Source organism: Hemicordylus capensis, chromosome 6 (assembly GCF_027244095.1).
Source record: "Hemicordylus capensis ecotype Gifberg chromosome 6, rHemCap1.1.pri, whole genome shotgun sequence".
Classification (NCBI taxonomy): domain Eukaryota; kingdom Metazoa; phylum Chordata; class Lepidosauria; order Squamata; family Cordylidae; genus Hemicordylus; species Hemicordylus capensis.
In genome coordinates, this window is record NC_069662.1 from 51,342,610 (window position 1) to 51,362,070 (window position 19,461).

At 47.1% G+C, this 19,461-nt stretch overlaps 1 protein-coding gene across 5 annotated transcripts in view; it reads right to left on the reverse strand.

Annotated features, from left to right (window-relative positions):
• Positions 1-19,461, reverse strand: part of ITGB3 (integrin subunit beta 3) — a 72,544-nt gene that overhangs the window by 31,630 nt on the left and 21,453 nt on the right. The window contains exons 1-5 of one of the 5 annotated variants that reach the window (XM_053265623.1): positions 6,677-6,715; positions 4,306-4,439; positions 4,017-4,206; positions 2,510-2,762; positions 438-609 (exon numbers count right to left, since the gene is read on the reverse strand). In XM_053265623.1, the coding sequence (XP_053121598.1) occupies positions 438-609; positions 2,510-2,762; positions 4,017-4,206; positions 4,306-4,353 (663 nt within the window). In that variant the 5' untranslated portion in view covers positions 4,354-4,439; positions 6,677-6,715. Of the gene's footprint in view, positions 1-437; positions 610-2,509; positions 2,763-4,016; positions 4,207-4,305; positions 4,501-6,550; positions 7,004-19,461 lie in introns of those variants that run through there. The other 4 variants (XM_053265620.1, XM_053265625.1, XM_053265622.1 and 1 more) reach the window with 4 other exon arrangements.

The window sequence follows — 19,461 nt, forward strand, 5'->3', positions numbered from 1 at the left end:
ACAGCGACACATGAGTAGACCCCAACCGGGAGGCTGAAAGCAGCCTCCCCAACTCGGGGGTCCCTCCCCTTAAATGAGGTTAATGGGGCAAGTGCTCGGTTAGCCTCATTTTGTTGCTTGTGTGTTGCTGTGGCGCGCGGCGACATGAGTAGACCCCCAACCAGGAGGCTGCAAGCAGCCTCCAGGCCTCGGGGGTCTCTCCAGTGCATCCTGGAACTTCTGGGGGCTGGCTGGTCCCCAATCCCCACCACCCCTGCCAGCTCTGTGTCAGAGCCGGCAATGCCCAGGGCTCTGGGCAGGATCATCTGCGGGGATTGCAGGCTAAGCCCACTCTCCCCGCAGACCTGACAGAAGCTTGTGCAAAGAGCTTCACAATCTATTGGGAAATTATGAAGTCACATTACCCCACTAACCCATGACAAAGAGCAGGAGCTTACATCACAGACAATTGCTTGGATGATGGCATCAAACCCTCCTTCGGGAGCATCACGGTTCCTCGACACATTTTGCTTCTTCACCTCCTCATTGAAACGCTCCACCTCATCCGTGAGCGCTAGGACATGCTTGTAGCCAAACATTGGCAGGCAGTGGTTATCTGGTGGTTTCAAACTAGCGGGCAACAGGGGAAAAACTTAGGGTAGGAATTGGCAACTGGCAGCCCAGAGGTGTGATCCAGCTCAAAGCATAGCCACTAGTTCCAAGCACTAACACCCCTTCTCACTATGATGGACCTTCTTTCTGAGCTGAGACACAGGCAAAGGCTCTCTAACCACCACCCATACCATGTGTGAACAGAAACGGGAGCCTTGGCAGATCCTCCACCTTATTAGGCACATCAGCCGCTCACTGCCACGTACAAGCCACGACACAGGCAAGTGGAGCAAGCAGGCAAGATACATAAGAGGATAATTGCCAAAGCCACGGTTAATGTTAACCCTCTGAAAGAGCCTTATGTTTATCTCTTCATTTGCATAGGACTGAATCAGTGCAGGGAACCAGTGTTTTTGTCTTGTTGTGTTGTTGTCTTTTACATTTATATCCCAAGTATTTATATACATGCTTATTTTTATCCTCACACCACCCCGTGAGGTAGGTTAGGCTGATAGATACATGACTGGCCACCCAGTGAGTTTCATGGCTGAATGGGGATTTGAACTCGGGTCTTCCCAGTCCTAGTCCAGCACTCTAACCACTAGCTGAAAATATCATAAGGCCTTTGTTAAAAATTAGTTGCCAACCAGGGACTTAGAACATTTTCATACACGAGGTTTACATTGCAGAAGAGAATTTTATGTGGCACAGTGCCAATGAACTTCTTTTGCCTGTTCTTTTTGTCATTTGTGCATGCTAAATGCAGAAGAAGGCAGCAGAGAACTCAAATGACTATTGAGGACAATAGATGTTTTTATCTTAGGCTATAGCTGATTTAAATTTTCTGCATGAAAATATCATTGAATGGCTTAAATCGCACTAGTAAATAGTTTACTTGCCAGATGTGTTATGGTTGTGGTGATGGTGTGTGTGTGTTTGTGAGGAGGGGAGATTACACTAAAGGTGACCTTAAATCAGTGGTTCCCAACCTGGGTTCCTCCAGATGTTGCTGAACTACAACTTCCAGCATCCCCAGCTATAATGTATTGCAGTTGTGGATGCTGGGAGTTATAGTTCAGCAACATCTGGAGAAACCCAGGTTGGGAACCACTGCCTTAAATCAAAGAATCCCTGAAAATCCCTGAAAGGGATTTTTTGACGCTACCAAAGTGACCTCCTTTCAGCTCACTCCTACGAAATACAAGTAGTCTAATATGTTAAAATCACATAATTTAATAAGTGAGGAAGAACTGTTAGCACTTGTCTGCACATCTATTCCTCTACCTTGACAAAGCTGTTACACACTTTTAGCTATTCTAGTTTCTTGACAAGGCTTGCTTGTTTGTGTAAACTGTTATGAGAGAGTTGCATGAAATGTAATTATGTGAATGCAGCCCCACACCACACAATACTTGGAGATGTTCACCATGCAAGTACAGAAGAACAAGGGGAGGGAGGCAGAAACTTGTTGAAACAATGTAGGAAGAAATTTCATACAAATCAGTTGCCCTGTGGAGCTATCTTCATGTAGCTGCACTTTAAATGGTTACAAAGCTGAAAAGTTGCACATATGAGTTAGCCTAGAAAGAACACTTAAGGAGTCAGTGCCGCCATAAAAATGAAAGGGGGTATGTTCTCTTAACCACAATTAAGAGGACTGGAATGTACGTGCAGTCTCTCCACTCAGCTATCTCCAATCCCACCTCAACAATAGTTAATAAATACATTCACACCGACATTAACCAGGATTTTTAAAGTAACCCGATTTGCCTTAAGAGGTCCTTTGTTATGCCTGCACTGCCTCAGAGTGCAGAGGGAATAAGAGTAGAGATTTGGAAACCCTCCAAAATCCTGATCATAAGCTTTTATAAAGGATTGCCTAGCAACTAATAGCACTTCTTCTGGCCAGAGAACTTACTCGTAGCATGGATTTTTGATGGCTTCTGGAGGGGAAATGTACATGTAAGGAGCCATAGGCTTGTCCACAAACGCTCCAAAGCCAATCCTCAGGTTGCTGGTCACCTCACGCATTTCTGTGGCAAGCCTGGTACCTAAGGTCTGGATGGTGCGGAGATCATCCCTCATGGAATTAGACAGGTCCATAAGGTAGTAGATGTCCACAGGGTAGTCCTCTACTTGGCGCACTTGAACTGAGAAGGTTTGGGAGTCATCTGAAAAGTTAAAATGTGGATGAGCTAGAAGGAAAGGATGGACAGATTTCCCCGAGATTCCAAGCCCATCCACTCTCTCCCCAAATGCTTGGTGAGCCTCGTCATGCTGACATAAACTGGCGAGCATATACACCACCCTCTTTCCCATGGCAGGAATCTCTGGACCCACATGGTCAACATTCAAGGTGTTAGGGCTCATGTGTCCATCTTGAAAGCAGCTGTACATAAGAGGTTCATAAGTGAAAGATTCTCAACATGCGAAGTAGATATTCAGATAAACAAGGCTATGAAGCTGTCTTATACTGTGTCAGACCACTGGCTTATTTAGTCCAATGGGTTTAATTAGATCTTATTTAGATTGCATGGGTTCAGCCCGGTTTGGCATTTCATCATGCTTGTAAAGGGGAATCTGGTAAGGATTCCTTTAATGCGGCTGAAAAGGGCAGGTGGGGGTGGGTGGGAGGTCACCTTATGTGCTGCAGTGGTGGCGGTGGGCCAGCAGCAGCGCACCTAGGCCCCACCGGGGCCAGATTCATGCCTCTGCCAGCCCGCACTGGTGTTGGGAAGCACTGGCAGGACCCAGGAGGAACCCCACTGGCCTGCCACCACCAAGGAGCTGCTGTGGCAGTGGCACAGAAGGTGACCTCCCACCTGCCCCCCTCTGCCCACCTGTTTCAAGTTACTAGAGTCCCCCCACCTTTGCTTGTAAAGGAGAATCCTTACTGGATCTCCCTGTACAAGCATGTCAAACCAGGCTGGACCGTTTCAATCCAGCTCGAGTTCACGAACCAAACCCACAGCCCATTCTGGCTTGCAGATCGGCAGTTCGGTTTGAATTACACGGAACTGCCTGGAGTGGTTCTATGCACACCCCTACAGGAAGCTGCCTTATACCAAGTCAAACCATTGGTCCATCTACTCAGTATTCTCCAAGGTTGCAGGGAGGAGTCTCTCTTAGCTCTATCTTGGAGATGCCAGGGAGGGATTCTTCTACATGGAAGTGTGCAGATGCTCTTTCCAGAAAAGCTCCATCTCCTAAGGGGAGTATCTTATAGTGCTCACATGTAGTCTCCCGTTCAAATGCAAACCAGGGCAGACCCTGCTCAGCAAAGGGGACAATTCATGCTTGTTACTACAAGACCAGCTCTCCTCCCACCAGGAAAATGTGAGATCCCCATGGGTGCCACCCTGACCTCCTTGGAGGAAGGGTGGGATATCAATGTGATAAATAAGCAAAAATGAATCTTGCTTTACCTGGCCGCAGGTGGAGCCGAATCTTCTGCGGTGTCATTTGGACAACGTTCTTTCCTGAGCCTTTATCACTGAGGGGTCTGGCCTCCAGAATACTGGTGCTGCTGGCTGGATCTTCAATAAAGTCACTTGGACAGCCATTGTTCAAGAGATTGACCTTCAAGTCACAGCGAGAGAATCCCGGGGACAGGCCCTGGTGGAGGAAGGGGAGAGAAAAGAAGACAACCAGCAGTAAGTGAGGAGGGAATTCTGACAGAGCAATAGTGTCCTTGTTCTGACAAACAAGCATCACCTTGAGCTTGTTTGTGTTGATGTGACTCCTGGGCACCCACAAATCCATCTGCCAGCTTGGCCAGCAGTGACTGCCTCCAGCTCTATGGTGAGCAGAACACCACACAGATCACTCCTCCAGAAGCCATCGCTCCACTGCCATTTTTGAGAAGATAAAATACAGCAAGGATCCCTTCAGAGCAATAGCAGAAGAGGCTCCTGCTATTTATCATCTTCATATCCTGGCACAGGGCTTACCAAATTTGAAGAGAGAGAAAAACAAGTGTACCCCTTCTGTAGCTAACCTTCAGCTCAGGTACCCCATAGATAGGGGCAGAGCCACTACTGAGTGGACAGGTTCAAAGAACCTGACTGCAAGCCACGGAAGGGCCACATGCACCCTCCAGAGCACATCCCCAGCCAGTGTGTGTTGGCTGTGTGCATTTATTTCCCTTTCTCTCCCTCAGGAAGGGAAACAAATGTACCAAGCCAGCAAATGCTGGTTGAGAATGAGCTCTGGAAGGCTCGTGCAGGCCCTCTGGAGAACAGGACATGCCCCCTTTGCACATGACATCATGAGCAACCCGGGCCTCCATACCCTGGCTCCGTCACTGCCCATAGAGATGTGATGTGTGTGTACATGTGCGTGTGCACACACACAAAATTTTAAATGGTACAGTTATGAGACAGGCTACTCCAGTCAGTGGCTTCCATTTAGACTAAGTTACTCATGAGCACTCCCATTACAGTAAGACTGTTTATGAGTAACTTAATCTGGATGTAAGCTGGTGACTGGATTAGTCCATCCCATAACCAGTTGCGGAGCCTGCTCAGCGGCCCCCTCCAGTTACACCCCATGCGTGTGATGTCATGCACATGGGGGCATGGCTCAGGCTCCAAAGGAGCCCTCCCACACCCAGGCTCTCAAGAGCCTTGAGCTAACTCTCTATTTGTTATTTCAGGCAGCACTGGCTGCCTGACAGCACGTACTTCCCTGGAAATATGTCCTATCAGGCAGCCAGTACTGCCTGAAATGACAAGCTAAGAGCTCTCTCGGGCTCTAGGGAGCTCAGGCCATGCCCCCTTTGCATATGACATCATGCCCCCTTGCAAGTGGAGGAAGAGAAAGGGAAGTATGTGCTGTCAGGCAGCTGACACTGCCTGAAATAACAAACAAAGACTTTGCTCTGGGCTCTCATGAGCCTGAGCGTGGGAGGGGAGAGTTCACTCGGGGCTCCTCCTGCGGGCTTCAGAGGCCCCTTTCATTGGCGGCCCGGGTTCTTCGAACCTGTTTGCACAATTGTGGCTCTGCCCCTGCCCATAACAATAATTTCTAAGTGTGTACACATATAATCATCAAAACATGAATTTTTATGTTACAGTTACTTCTCCTACAGTCACTGCCTCACATCCACACTAAGTTACTAATAAGCAGCCTTACTGAAATTAATGGGACAAGTAAGTTTACTTGTTCTATTAATTTCAATAGGAGTACTCTGTGCTAATTTTCTGAAGCCTTTCTGAGGGGTGGGGTATACTGGGCTTCAGCACATATCCAGCCAATCAGGAGCACAGGAGAAGAATCTTCAGCTCCCTCCCACTTCTTCTGCAGTGGACACATCACTGAGGACACGACAATGTCAAACTGGTGATCCTCAGATGGGGAACAAATAGCACCACTGCAGTGTGAGCAGGCAGGAGGGAACTGACTATCCCTAGAAGCCCTTAAAGTACTTCTAGGGGTGTTAGTAACCCATGTTGGGAACCCCTATCCTAGCACATGCTAGATGACATGGGGGGAGAGATGTGGCTGACTAGTGAGTCAAGTCACCATTTGTTTCTCTGTATGACTTCATTGCTTAATTTCTAAAATGAGAGACTCTGTAGGTTAGTCTCCTAGAAACCACTGCCCAACAAGCCCCTAATCCCATTTGTGGGAGCTGGCTGTGGTTCCTCAGGGGTGAGGAAAATTCAGCATGCACACACCAAGCCCACTCTCCTGTTTCCAGCCAGCCTGAAGGTGGAAGAGAAAAAACAATCACCCATTGTGCTTAAACCCGAAGGACTAAATTCCAAGACCAAAGCCATCTTATTTATTACTTATAACTAGCTTAACCCACCCAGAGCATCTGCGTGCTTGTACTTTGATTGCTCCCCTCATCCACCACCACAGCCCCCTCACCTCAGAGATCTCTCCACCCTCACCTGGGCCATACTCCCACTCCTCGTCCTCCATCCCATAGCTTCTATCCCCCTCACCCCCTCACCCCTCTTGTTCGCTCCTCCATCCTATTGCTCCATTCCCCTCACTCCTCTTGTTCGCAGCTGTGGTGTTGTCCGTGCTGACTGGCCAAGCTGCAGCCCCCCAACCCCAGAGGCCTCCGTATCCTCACCCGAGCCCTGCTCCTCCCTGCAGGAGCAGCAGCAGCAGTTGACCGGGTCCTTCCTCGCTGCCACTGCCATAGCCACTCATTCCCCTCAGGACATTGACAGGCCTGGGCCAATCTCTCACATGCCTGCCTCCCTCCACCAATGGCCTCGGTAGCCCTGGGCAGCAGAGGCGATTGACCGGGCTCTTCCTCACTGCTGCCACCATGACCATTCATTCCCCTCAGGCCACTGACAGGCCCAGGCCCATCCCTTGCCTTCCCTTCTTTTTCTCTCTTTCTCTCTCTTCCACTCGCTCTCCTCCCCTCCCTTCCTGAGTTAATCGATCTTGTTCATCTTGCTTTCTCATCTAATTCACACAGTGGCAGCCTCCTTCTCCTGAAGGGGCTCTTTTCTCCCTCATGACCCCTCTCTTTACAGGCCCCTGCCCACTATCCTTTTATCTATATATATAAAAGGTTAAGGACGTATGTGGCAAGGAGGAGCAGCCTGTGAAGGTTAAGGTCAGTTGGAATGCAACTGTTACTGGTTGGAAGATGTGCTTGATTGTAGAGGAGAGAAGAATATATATGATCAGGCTCCTCCTTCCTATCTGCATATGGAATTCCCACTGCCCAGTCACCATGGTGCTTCTGCTCTGTTACCTCCAATTGGTAAAGAACTGTGTGGGCGGGGCTTCCCATGTACGTCCTTAGCCTTTTATATAGAGAGATATTTGTATACCACTGTTCAGCCAAAAAAAAAAAAAATCCCAAAGAAAGAAAGTTTGAAACAACAATTTATTCATACACAAACTTCCAAACCACCACCACCACAAAAAATCAAAATAAAATATTTGTGAGTATTGGTCATGTGAGGTATTTATTATAAGCCTGCAGATAACATTTTAGATATTCATAAACTAGATTGGTAGACCTTATACTTACTTTAAAATTTCTGTTATACTATAAGAACTCTGGTAATTCAAGTGGACCATTATTTATTTTTATTTAATTATTTATATATAATTGACAATTAATTCTTAGTTAAGAAATGCATTTGATAAATGCAATTTTCACTCCACTACATCACACCACCACCTTTAAACCTGGGCAAATTATGGGCAGTCCAGTCATTCATTGTGTTAGTGGGGCATGAGAAGTAAACACTAAGGCCTTATTGTAACCACATAATAATTGTGGATATTTAGTAACATTTTACACATTATTTCAGTCATTAAATAAGGTCTCTATTGGCCCATGGCCACTGTAGCCCTGTATTATCTTACACAGCACTTCCAATTTTTTAAGGGCAGATCAACACTCTGGACTGAACAGCCCAAACCTATCTATGTTTGCTGGGCAGGTAGTCTTGCTGATGTGCTCAACAGGATTTACTGCAGGCACCCATTAACCCCTGAAAAGCTGTCAGGAAAGCCGGCTTTCTTCAATCAATCAGACTTTATTTCAGACTTTGGCCAACAAGAACCTGGATTTCTTGGAACCAGCTCCCAGGTTGGTACAGTGCTTTGTCACTCATTGTAAAAGCCAGCTGAAAAATAAAACCACCAGCAGCTGCCAAAGACTTATCATTTCCTCCAGCACATTAAGAACAGGAACATCACAGCAGGGCGGTTGAGATGAAAAAACAAAACAAAACAAAAACGGAATAAGGGTGATGCAGCAACAGGGATGGTGCAGGAGGAAAGCAGAAGGAAATGGTAATGGAGTTTCCAGAAATTGCAGCAAGATATTTTTGTGGTTCCTCAGAAAAACATCATAGCTTTAAAGGCGGAAAAAAATCCCTAGAAAATGCTTGTATCAAAAGGGGCTGCTACCTTGGGTTTTCAAAGTTCTGGCATCTCCAGCTAGACACCTTGGTACATGTGCAGGGAATCTTTCCCCTGAATTGAACAAAGTTTTTTTAAAGGCCCTGAAGACAGGAAGAATAGGAAGAGATCTTGGAGATCTTCTAGTTCAGTTTTTCTCAACCACCGGTCCACAGACCAGTGCCGGTCCACAAAGCATTGGGTACTGGTCCGTGAGGCATCACTAATAAAAAAATCACACACACACACAAATAAACAATTTCGGGCCAGCGGGGGCCACCAAGAGCAATCTGGAGCTCATTTCCAGGCAGCCCTCATTGCTGGATAACGTTCATTTCGCTTCCTTGAAATGAACATTATCCAGCAGTGAGAACAGCCTGGAAATAAGGTCCGGAAAGTTGCCCGAAATTGTTTTTTTGGGAGTGCCAGGGGGTGGGGGTGAGGGGGTGACCCCCTTACTAACAGCTTGTCCGGGAAACTGCACATGAATAATGTACCAGTCCATGACTCCAAAAACGTTGAGGAGCATGTAGTTCAGCCTCTGTTCAGTGCTCTAGTTCATAATACAGGTACTGCTACTACAGCATCCGTGACAGATGGCTGTCCAGTCTCTGCTTTAAAACTCTAATGAAGGAGAGCTCACCACTGCAGAGGCAGGCTGTTCCACTGTCAAACACACTGTGGAACACAGTTAGGAAATTCCTTCTGTGAGCTAGCTTGAATCTGCACCAGTTCAGACAAGACCATCCCTGCCAGCAATCAAGAACGGGACAAGCCAAGAGCGTGTCCATCATGACACGCTCATGGCACGCCCCTTTATCACATAGGTGGGCTGTTCATCTGAATGGTCCCTCTACACATGCTTCAAATACAAATATTAGGTGTGCATGTAGAGCAGGGATTCTCAACGTTGGGTCCTCAAATGTTATTGGACCAACTCCCATAATCCCCAACCAAAGGCCACTGGGGCTGGGGATTATGGGAGTTGAAGTCCAATAATATCTGGGGACCCAACGTTGAGAATCCCTGATGTAGAGGGACTATTCAAATGAAAACACCCACATGCACATGATGAAGGGATGTACCGGGAGGTAATTTGTAATTTTATCAATCTGGGGTGGGTTTGTTGTTGTTGTTGTTGTTGTTCGAGGGGGGTTTGCTTTGGTTGTGAGTAACCTAGATATAGGTCTTTTTCTGGTTTATTTCCAGGAGGGTGCTAGGACATCTGCAGAGGATGTCACAATTGGCATGCAATTGGTGCATCCAGGGGTGGAGCCACCATTGGGTAAATGGGTTCAAAGAACCCGGGCCACCACCAATCAGGGGCCGCGAGCACAGCCCCAGACACGCTGGGCATTGTTTCGGTCCCAAACAGGGCCAGGCAGCCCTGTTTGGCGCTGAAATCGGCCCACGCTGCGTTGGCAGCGCAGCCGGGGTGACTCTCCCTGCCTTAAAGGCAGGGAGAACCACTTCTGGTTGCACTGCCAACACAGTGGGGCCGATCGATCTCCCTCCCAAACAGGGCCACACAGCCCCGTTTAGGAGATCGGCCCATGCTGCATTGGCAGCGCGGCCAGAATGGCTTTCCCTGTCTTTAAGGCAGGGAGAGTCACTCCGGCTGCACTGCCAATGCAGCGTGGGCCGATTTCAGCTCCAAATGGGGCCATGCAGCCCTGTTTGGGAGGGAGACCACATCTCCCGCATATGACATCAGATGCAGGGCATGGCTAGCCGGGGGCCAGGGGGCCGCCACTGGGGCCGCACATGGGCCGCCGCCAGCCTCCCTGCGCTGCTGGGTGCATCCCCTTCCTAATTACATGGGCTGGAACAGGATTGTCTGAATCAGCTCTCTGCTTCCTTGCAATTCCAACCCAATGGTTCTAATTCTGCCCTCAGGAGCAACAGGGAAGAAGTCTGTTTCTTCTTCTGTAGGACTTCAGATATTTGAAGGCAGCTCGCATATCTCCCCTTAGCCTTCTCTTCTCTTGGGGCTTTTCCAAATGGCGATTTAATGGAACTTCGCCACACTTTGTTACACTTAGGGTAGGGGAGAGTTCATAGTAGCAAGGGATTTACAGCTACTTCAGTACAGTGCCGTTCATACAGCAAACTGCTTTTCCCATGACGACTCAGGACGACTGGCAGTTATTGTGCAGTGTAAGGGTGTTTAAAAAGTAGCACTTTGGGAAAGTGCTGGAAACGGCAGTGCTGAATATTCTGGCATTGTTGTAGTGCCATGTCGAGGGGCCCCATGAATAAAGCATGAGATGGAGGTGTGGTTGGCCCCTCTGCCTCCACCTTCCCCACTGCCGCCGCCGCCTCCTCCTCCTCCTCCTGCCTGTCTTCGCTGCCCAACCGGGAAGCAGGCACCCAAGCTGGCGAGCCAGGCAGATTGTCTGCTTTCTCACACACGTGAGCAAGAGAAGAAGCAATCCTGTCTGCCAGCTCTCCGCCAAGTCGATGAGCCAGGCATATCGTTTGCTTTCTCTCACATGCAAGTGAGAGAAGAAGCAACCCTGTTCAGCCTCTCACTCTCTCGCACACAAGAAAGCAGCCAATCCACCCAGCTCACTCGTTTGCCAGCCAGCTGGCAAGTGGGTAATGGGTGCTTGCTTGGCGGGTGGACAGCGTAAGCAGGAGGAGGAGGAAGAGGTGGAGAGAATAGGGAGAGAAGCCTGCCATATGAACAAGCCAAGGTTTGAAGAACATAGAAAACCATAATCAACCATAATAAAATGCCCCTGCTAACTTGGCAAAGAGGCAGCTTTCAACATAGTGATTCTCTTTTATTTAGCAAGGGGAGAGTAACTGGCCCTATTTACCCCCAGCACAGTATCTCCAGTGACTGTTGCTGGTGTCTATCTTATGTTTCTTTTAGATTGTGAGCCCTTTGGGGACAGGGATCCATCTTATTTATTTATTATTTCTCTGTGTAATGTTGAGGCCAGAACCCTGAGCCATTTTTTGGAAGGGCGGTATAGAAATCAAATCAAATCAAATCAAATCAAATCAAATCAAATCAAATCAATAAAAGGCAGCAATGTGAATGGCCCAGATGTACTCCAATTTATGCTTATTTATGTCCTAATTCATCCCAATTTACACTACTTCCTCTGCAGTAAAGCCTCACAGTTTAGGAAAGCTCCAGGACAAAAAATCTCAGCTCCTTTAGCCATTCCTGAGGGAAGTGAGTCAGGCCACACATAGCAGGAGAAGGCACAACACTCTCAGGCTCACTGGTCTGGCTGTTTTGTCCCCAAATATATTAATCAGCCAGACCTTGAATTTAGTGCATTCTGCTGTCACCTTCATGATTTATTGTCTTTAAAAATCAAGCTGAGTTCTACCCAGCTGAAATGGAAAGGCCAGTGATTAGTCAGAGTCCTACTCCCTTCCCAGCAAGAGAATGAACACTGCTTCTGGTTCTGGGTCATTTAGGTCTCCAGAATGTTGAGGCCAGAACCTGCCCCCAAAAGTCAAGGTGCTTTGGAGAGTGTTAGAGAGCTCATGCAGGGGAGATTTCTTTATCTGCCCCAGCTGCAGCGGCAGTGCACAGGAAAGGGAGCACTGCTAATTAATATTGTCTGGAGACATGGTGTTAAAGTTTCAAATAAAGTAGTTTATTTAGGAAATCCACCAGGGAGATAGATAAGACCTGCATGCTTGGTTGCTAGCTTCATATTGGAAGTGGGGAAGGGGAGAAGACTGAGAGAATGAAACCAGAGACTATCAGTCTAACAAAGGAGAATCAGAGCAGAGAACGCATGATCAGAGGGGAAATGCTCTTACCTGCTATCTCTACCCCTAATGCCCCTAGTGGTCAATAGGATTGCTGATGCTAAGAGTCGATGCTAAGGATGTGCATGGACTGTGAGACGTGGTTTGGTCAAACCCACCAGCTGGGCCAATCAGGTTGATGAACCGCTCGAACCAGCCTGGTTCATGGCGGACCAGTTCATGGTGGAGCCGGTTCTGCACATCCCTAGTCAATGCCATCAGGAGCTGCATCTCCAACAATGAGCTGGTCCCTTGAGAAAAAATGTGGGCCTAAGAAAAAGGCTCATCCAACGTCCAGTCACATGCAGTCCACTGCAAACATATACATATGTTTGCAGCTGCCATCCTGATTTAATTACTTGGCAAAAGTCTCATTGAAAAGTCTCATTTGTCATTACTAACTTTTCCTATTGATTTCAATGGGACTTCCCTCAAAAAATTCAGTCAGGATGTCAGTCAGTGTTGCTGGCACTGCTTTTCTGACAGCTCCCAGAAGCCTCTCTGCCTATGTTTGAGACTGCAGGCATATGGGTGCTCAGGAGCCGTACAGCACTGTGAGCTCTCTATTTGTTGGCATATTGGAACAGTCACTCAGTAAGCAGTGGGACAGTTACCCCTAGATTTAGTAGCTGCAAAAGAGCCAAATTAAAAGGGAGCTCACCTTGTGCCCTCCCCATACTGGGATACCTAAGTAGACTCCCAAAGTTAACTCGCAACAGTTAACTCTCTGTTCAAGGTCTTTCTGCACGATTGACCCTCCTATGGGTTACCTCGCCTCCACAGATGCCTCAAATGAGCTAAAACCCATTATCTCAGCAAGGAAGACAGATAAGGCACTGTGAATGTGCATTCCCTCCTTATCAAAAGAAGGCTGGAGTGGGCAATAGGAACCCAGATATGTACCCATTAAAACATTGATTAGTTCACTAAGTGTTTCCAACCGAAAAGTGTTCCCGTGTTTGCATGTTCAACCACTTCATTTGCATCATCCTATTCATTCATTTCCTGGGTCTTTCCTCCTTGACCTTGTTCAGTATGGGTTATGAACAGGCGAAAGCCACCATCAGGCAGCACATGATAGACATTGAGCACCAAACCAATCTCAGCAGCATCCCAAACTTTCTTATCAGTGATGGGCTTAGATATTCTGCCTCTCCAGCGGCATACTTCACCCAATTGCAAGTTCCAAAGCATAGAAGGGCGTTCACTCTGGCTTGCTGTCATGCCCTCCCTTCAGCAGTGCTAGAAGGCGGTTATAGAAGAAACCCATTTGCAGAGCGTCTAAGCCCCTGTGGATCAGGACAGATTGAAACTACTGAGCATGTCCTCCTCCAATGTTTGTTCTATAGACATTCACGCCTCCCTCATCCTTCCATTGCTATGCAAGTATCCAGGACGTCTGAGCCATTTCTACAGCTCTTTGCTGCTTTCTGACTTTAAGCCTGCCATCACATATAGCATTGCCAGGTTCTGTGCGGCAGCGACCAGCAATTATTGGCAGATGGTAGACAGCGAGTCCTATCAGCCTCAATCTGACCCTCGGTGACTCAGGGCGGGCTCTACACTTGTTCATTCAATACTGATTCAATAGAAAGACTCCTTTCTAAGGACAAGGGCTCCTCCCTTTTTCTTACTGCCCCTTATAACTTTATAATCTGGCCGTTATTTATTTATTTATTTATTTATTATTTAGAATATTTATACCCCACCCCTCCAGTACACTATTGCTAGGGGCGGCTCACAACATATATTTCAATAATGCAATAAACAGAACAACAACAACAACTATTTATATATCACTTTTCAACAAAAGGTTCCAAAGTGGTTTACATAGAGAAATAATAAATAAAATAAGATGGATCCTTGTCCCTAAACGGCTCACAATCTAAGTTTTATTATCAAGTTTTATTACTTAGGTTTTTATGTATTTTTGTCTTCTCATATCTTTTAATCTTTTTACATCAATTTTTATGCCCTCCCATCCCTTTTTATGACTTTTCAGGTTTTTTATACCCTCATGCTCCTTGTGTACTTTTTACTATTTTTATTATCTTTAGTATTATTATGTACCTTAAGTACTGTACCATATGTAATCACCCTGTGTATTTTTAATCTACTCTTACTTTTAACATGTAAGCAACCCTTATACTTTATGCTCGTCTATGACCGCAATAAAGACTGATTAGATTGGATTATTCACTCACTGTGTTGTAGTGCAGCACAGACAAAACAATGGGATCTTTTGAGATTCCCTGGAACTGCCCTAGTCAAGAAAGATGGTTGATTGCAATGTTGCCCCCAACATCTTCTTGGGTATGTCAAACCCCAATTCCATGATCCAGTGTGCTCCTTTGAGACCCACACACACCTTGGAGTCACCAGCAGCTTGGGCAATCTGCTGCTCACACACCATCACACCAGACTGTGTCCAGCTTTTTGTGCCAATTTCCAAATTGGTTATCTGGCCTAACCCAGTCTGCCCAGTCTTCCTTGCCAAAACGGGGAAACCACCCTGATGTAAACTGCCATGAGCCCTTTTTGAAAGGGCAGTATATAAATCGAATAAATAAACGCTAACCCCTGCTAACTTGGCAAAGAGGCACCTTTTAAGGTGATGATTCTCTTTATTTAGCAGGGGGAGAGTAACTGGCCCTATCCACCCCCAGCACAGTACCTCCAGTGACTGTTGCTGGTGTCTATTTTATGTTTCTTTTTAGATTGTGAGCCCTTTGGGGACAGGGATCCATCTTACTTACTTATTTATTTATTTATTTATTTATTTATTTATTTCTCTGTGTAAACTGCCCTGAGCCATTTTTGGAAGGGCAGTATAGAAATCGAATAAACAAACCAAAGAAACCAAACAAACACAGGAAGCTGGTTCCATTAAGGAGGTACCCTCATGGATTCACTTCTATCATCTAACCCCTCCAGTCTTCTCACCCTTGCTTCTGACTGAGCAGTCCCTGAGGAACGAGGTCCCTCAGTTGTTCAAGAAGCCCCAAGGTCTCTGCACCAGTAAAAGCTCGAGTAATCGCTGCGCCCATCTCTATCCCTGCTCCTTTTTCATAAACCCAGCCACCTCCTTCTCTAAAGCCTCTTTCTCTAGCCCGTCTGGGAATTCATACAATTAGGACATTAAACTAAAATGCCTCTTTGCAGTTGAATGTACCTTTAATCGGATTGCTCTAATCACACAGTTCTTTCCATTATACCCCTCCCTTCAACAAATCCTTCTTTTGATTTTTGAAACTTCAACCTTGCCTCAGTCCAGATATTTCCTGGGTCCACAACTTTGTGTAACTTTAATCTGACATGGAACTGTCCTACCCAGAGCTAATTTCCCCACACAAAGACTGAATGCAATCTTGGGGTGTTCACCAATCACCCTGGGGCAGTTTCATTAAAAGTCAGTGAGCCCAAAAGGTGACCCTGATAAAAGACTTTAAAAAGAGCCTTATTCCGAGAGAAAAGGATTCAGGAAGCAAGGCACAAACACCCAGCCACCTCTCCTCTCTCTCTCTCTCTCTGGAACTGCTAAACGAAATCATGCTGTTCTTTCCCCCACCCCACCCCCCATTTTTTTTGTTTAAGTGGAAAGAGAAAAAGAACTTTAGCATTATACACTCTTGAGCTTCCTACAGGTACATGTAGAGTATTTCAGCTAGCATCCTATATAATAAAAGGCTAAGTGAGTGGCCGTGGCTTTGGAATGTTGGGGATCTGCGTCCCTGCCTCCCTGGGCTGTTCTGGGCCTGCGCGAAGCGCAGGCCCAGAAGAGCCCAAGGGACACAGGACTGCAGACACCAGTGTCCCACAGCCACGGGCGGCCATTAGCCGGTGTGTGGCGGCGGGGGAAAGTGGCCGAGGCGGCGGCAGAGCCGCCGCCTCGGCCATGAGCTGCGGCACGGCGAGAGGAGGCCGAGGCAACCAGAAGCGGCCGCCCTGAAAAAGGCGAGGGCAATGGCGGCGGGGGAAGACCGAGACGGGGGACAGGGAAGCTGGGCGAGGTGGCGGCGAAGCCGCCAACGAGGCCCCCGCCCGCTCACAGCCGTCGCCCCCGCCTGCTCACCCTCCCTCCCAGCTGCCCAAAATCACCTTCCCCGCTCCCCCCCAAAAAAGATTAAGGGCCAAAATGGCCCATGAGAAGGTCGCCGCCCCCGCCTATCGCCCTCCCGCCCACCCAGCTGCCGAAGACCACCTTACCCGCTCCAGCCCGAGGGAAAAGAGAGGAGCTCACGAGCAGAGCTCCTCTCTGTGCTAAGTCACTGCTCAAACTGCCGCTATGGACGCAAAGGACGCCTATTGCGTCCATTGCGACAGTATGGGCAGCAGCTTAACACAGAGAGTAGCTCTGTTCCCGAGTTCCTCTCTTCTCCTTCGGGCTGGAGCGGGTAAGGTGGGCTCCGGCAGCTAGGTGCGCGGGAGGGCGATAGGCGGGGGCGGCCACCTTCTCATGGGCCATTTTGGCCGTTATTCATCCACACAACCCCCCCCCCCCAAAAAAAGTATAAGCAAAATAAGGAAGAACAAAAACAGAGACAACAACAACAAAAAAAACAAAAAGAGAGAGGGGACAAGGGGGAAAAAAAGAGACAGAAAGAGAGAGAGAGAGACAGAAAAGACGGGATAGAAAGCTAGCGCCCGTTATCATAACGGGCTTAAAAATACTAGTTCAAATAGAAAATCCCTTACAACATTGGAATTCAGCAATTCATCAAATATTCCAGAGCTGAAAACAAAATGCAAGTTATACAGTAATTGCTTAAACAGAGTTGTGCTGTTTAACAAAAACCAAATCTTGGGTGTGGGTGCAAACTTTGCGCCGCATTATAATTTATAGAGGGTGCCCAAGATGCCCGGAATATTTCATCTGTTATTCTTAAGGTGAGCTGTCACTTTAGCCATTGAAGCATACTCCCATATCTTTAATGCCCATTCGTCCTGTGTCAGGAGTGTCTGGGAGCGCCAGTCATGCTGTTCTGTTGCCTTGCCCAGCTGGACTGATAAGAGCTGGACTGACTACCCACAAGACTTCCTTCCTGTTGCTCTCTACTTCCAGCTCCCTGCTGGTTGATAGTGTGAAGATAGGAAACAGTGCTATTCTGTTCTAGACAGTCCATGCCCTGGCCTGTGAGTGGCAAAAACTTGAGGATGTGTAAGACATTTCCATATATAATAACCCCTAACACCTAACTTTTGAAAAAAGTTTTGATCAAAAATCACAGGATTGACCAATTTCCTTAAAACAAAAATACACAGGGTCCTGTCATCTTGGGCTATCTGTGTGCCCAATTTCAGAATTCTAAGCCCAGTCATTCTTGAAATGTAAATCATTGGACAAAAGGTGGGGGGGAGCATGTTGCACTTTTTAATGAAGGCAATGGGCAGATTCTTTCACATGGGGGCGGAATGATAGCTCAAGTGGGGAGGCCTTCAGTTCCAGACGTTTTTGTAATTTTCTGCCATGAAACTAGACACTTATAGGACTTTAGTTATTTTCAAAAAACTAAGAACAATCATTACAAGTCAATGGAATTACCATTCTGATTTAAGATCAATACAAAGTGTCCTGCTAACCCATCCTACATCTGTGCCCAATTTCAGAACTCTGAAGCCATTCTGGAAATATAAAAGGGGGTGATGTTTACCCATTTTTATGAAAGCAATGGGCATACTTTACGGAGCTCGTTCAGCTCATACAGTACACTGGCCAGGCCTGTTGGGCATCACCAGAGGTACACCTAGGTAATTTTGGAGCCTAGACCTAAAGGCCTTTGAAGGCACACACACACACAATTTTAACACATTTTAATGCCACCACCCCACCTGGGACAGACTAAAAAATATTTTGAGGCCCCCAGGGGGTGTAGAGGCCCTGGACCTCAGCCCCAAATTCCAGGGGTAAGAGCACCACTGGGCATCACCATGGCCCTATGTCAGCAAAGAGTGCTACTACACTCTCAGTGGAACACACCCAGAACACCCCTGCAGCTGCTCCATGTTGCAAAGGAAAGCAGTGGTGGTAGGCCAGCAATCTTTCAGGGACATTTGTCATTATTGATATTTTCATCGAGGAACTCCTGATAAATTCTGAGGAACCACTGCCCTAATCCATCCCCACTATCAGTGACTGCCTTCTCACCCCATTTTGTCCTATTTGTTGCAGACTGGAAGCTTCCCAGTCAGAGAATATGTCCCTTCTGTTCTCCATACAGGCCTAGAACACACTTGGCAAGGTACAGAGGTGATAGTGGAGGAAGAGGAAGACAAATTCAGATGGCAGAACCATTCATAACCATTCCCAGGATCTGCCAATGTGTTTAGCATATTTCTTTGCATCCCAGAAAACAGATCTTTAGAAAATTAGAACATCTTCATACCCTTCAACATTTCACCAATGAAAATAGAAGCATGCCCGATGTAAAGAGTGTAGCCAAGTAACATGGAAGCTGTGGTACACAAGGTGGGGCATCACCAAGCAACTTGGGAGGCATGGCATATAATCCTGACTATCAGCATGCCACAAATGAAAAGCAGGGAATAATGTGCATGCACCAGTTTACACTTAAACAGTTCCCATACCAAGGATAACTGCCCAAGCCCCTCATCCACTATTACACATTGCTGGGGCCTGGATTCCACCAATTCTATGCTGTGCACTACATATAGTGCCTTTCTGTTGTGCACCCATTTACATGCAAGTGTACTTGAGACGCAATGTATCCACCTACCCACCTGGAGATATAATTTCCAGAGGCTCTGGGGAGGGAGCGGAATCCTGAAGAATGACAACTCTAGCCACTCGCATGAAGAAAAACTGAACAAGGCACAATGCCCAAGAGGCATAAATAGGGACAGTAATTTATCAGCAACAGATTCCAGGGAATACTGGTATAAGGACTGGTATCAGGGGTGTAGCAAGGTTGGAGTGGGCCCAGAGACAATATTTTAAAATGCACCCCCCCTCACTGAAGCTCAACTCATGAAGTAAAGAAATCTTAAATGAGGCTGAATAGTGGTAACCATAGTAAAATGTATATATAACCTATGTGCCACAATAGAACATCATTCTAAATTATTTTTTAAAATGTGGATGATGCAAGTCATGTAATGGTACTAGAGAAAGACATGCTGTTCTGGTAGCTCCAGGTCTTAACACTCACATCAATTTCGGAGGATGAATACAACAGAAGGAAGCCCGGC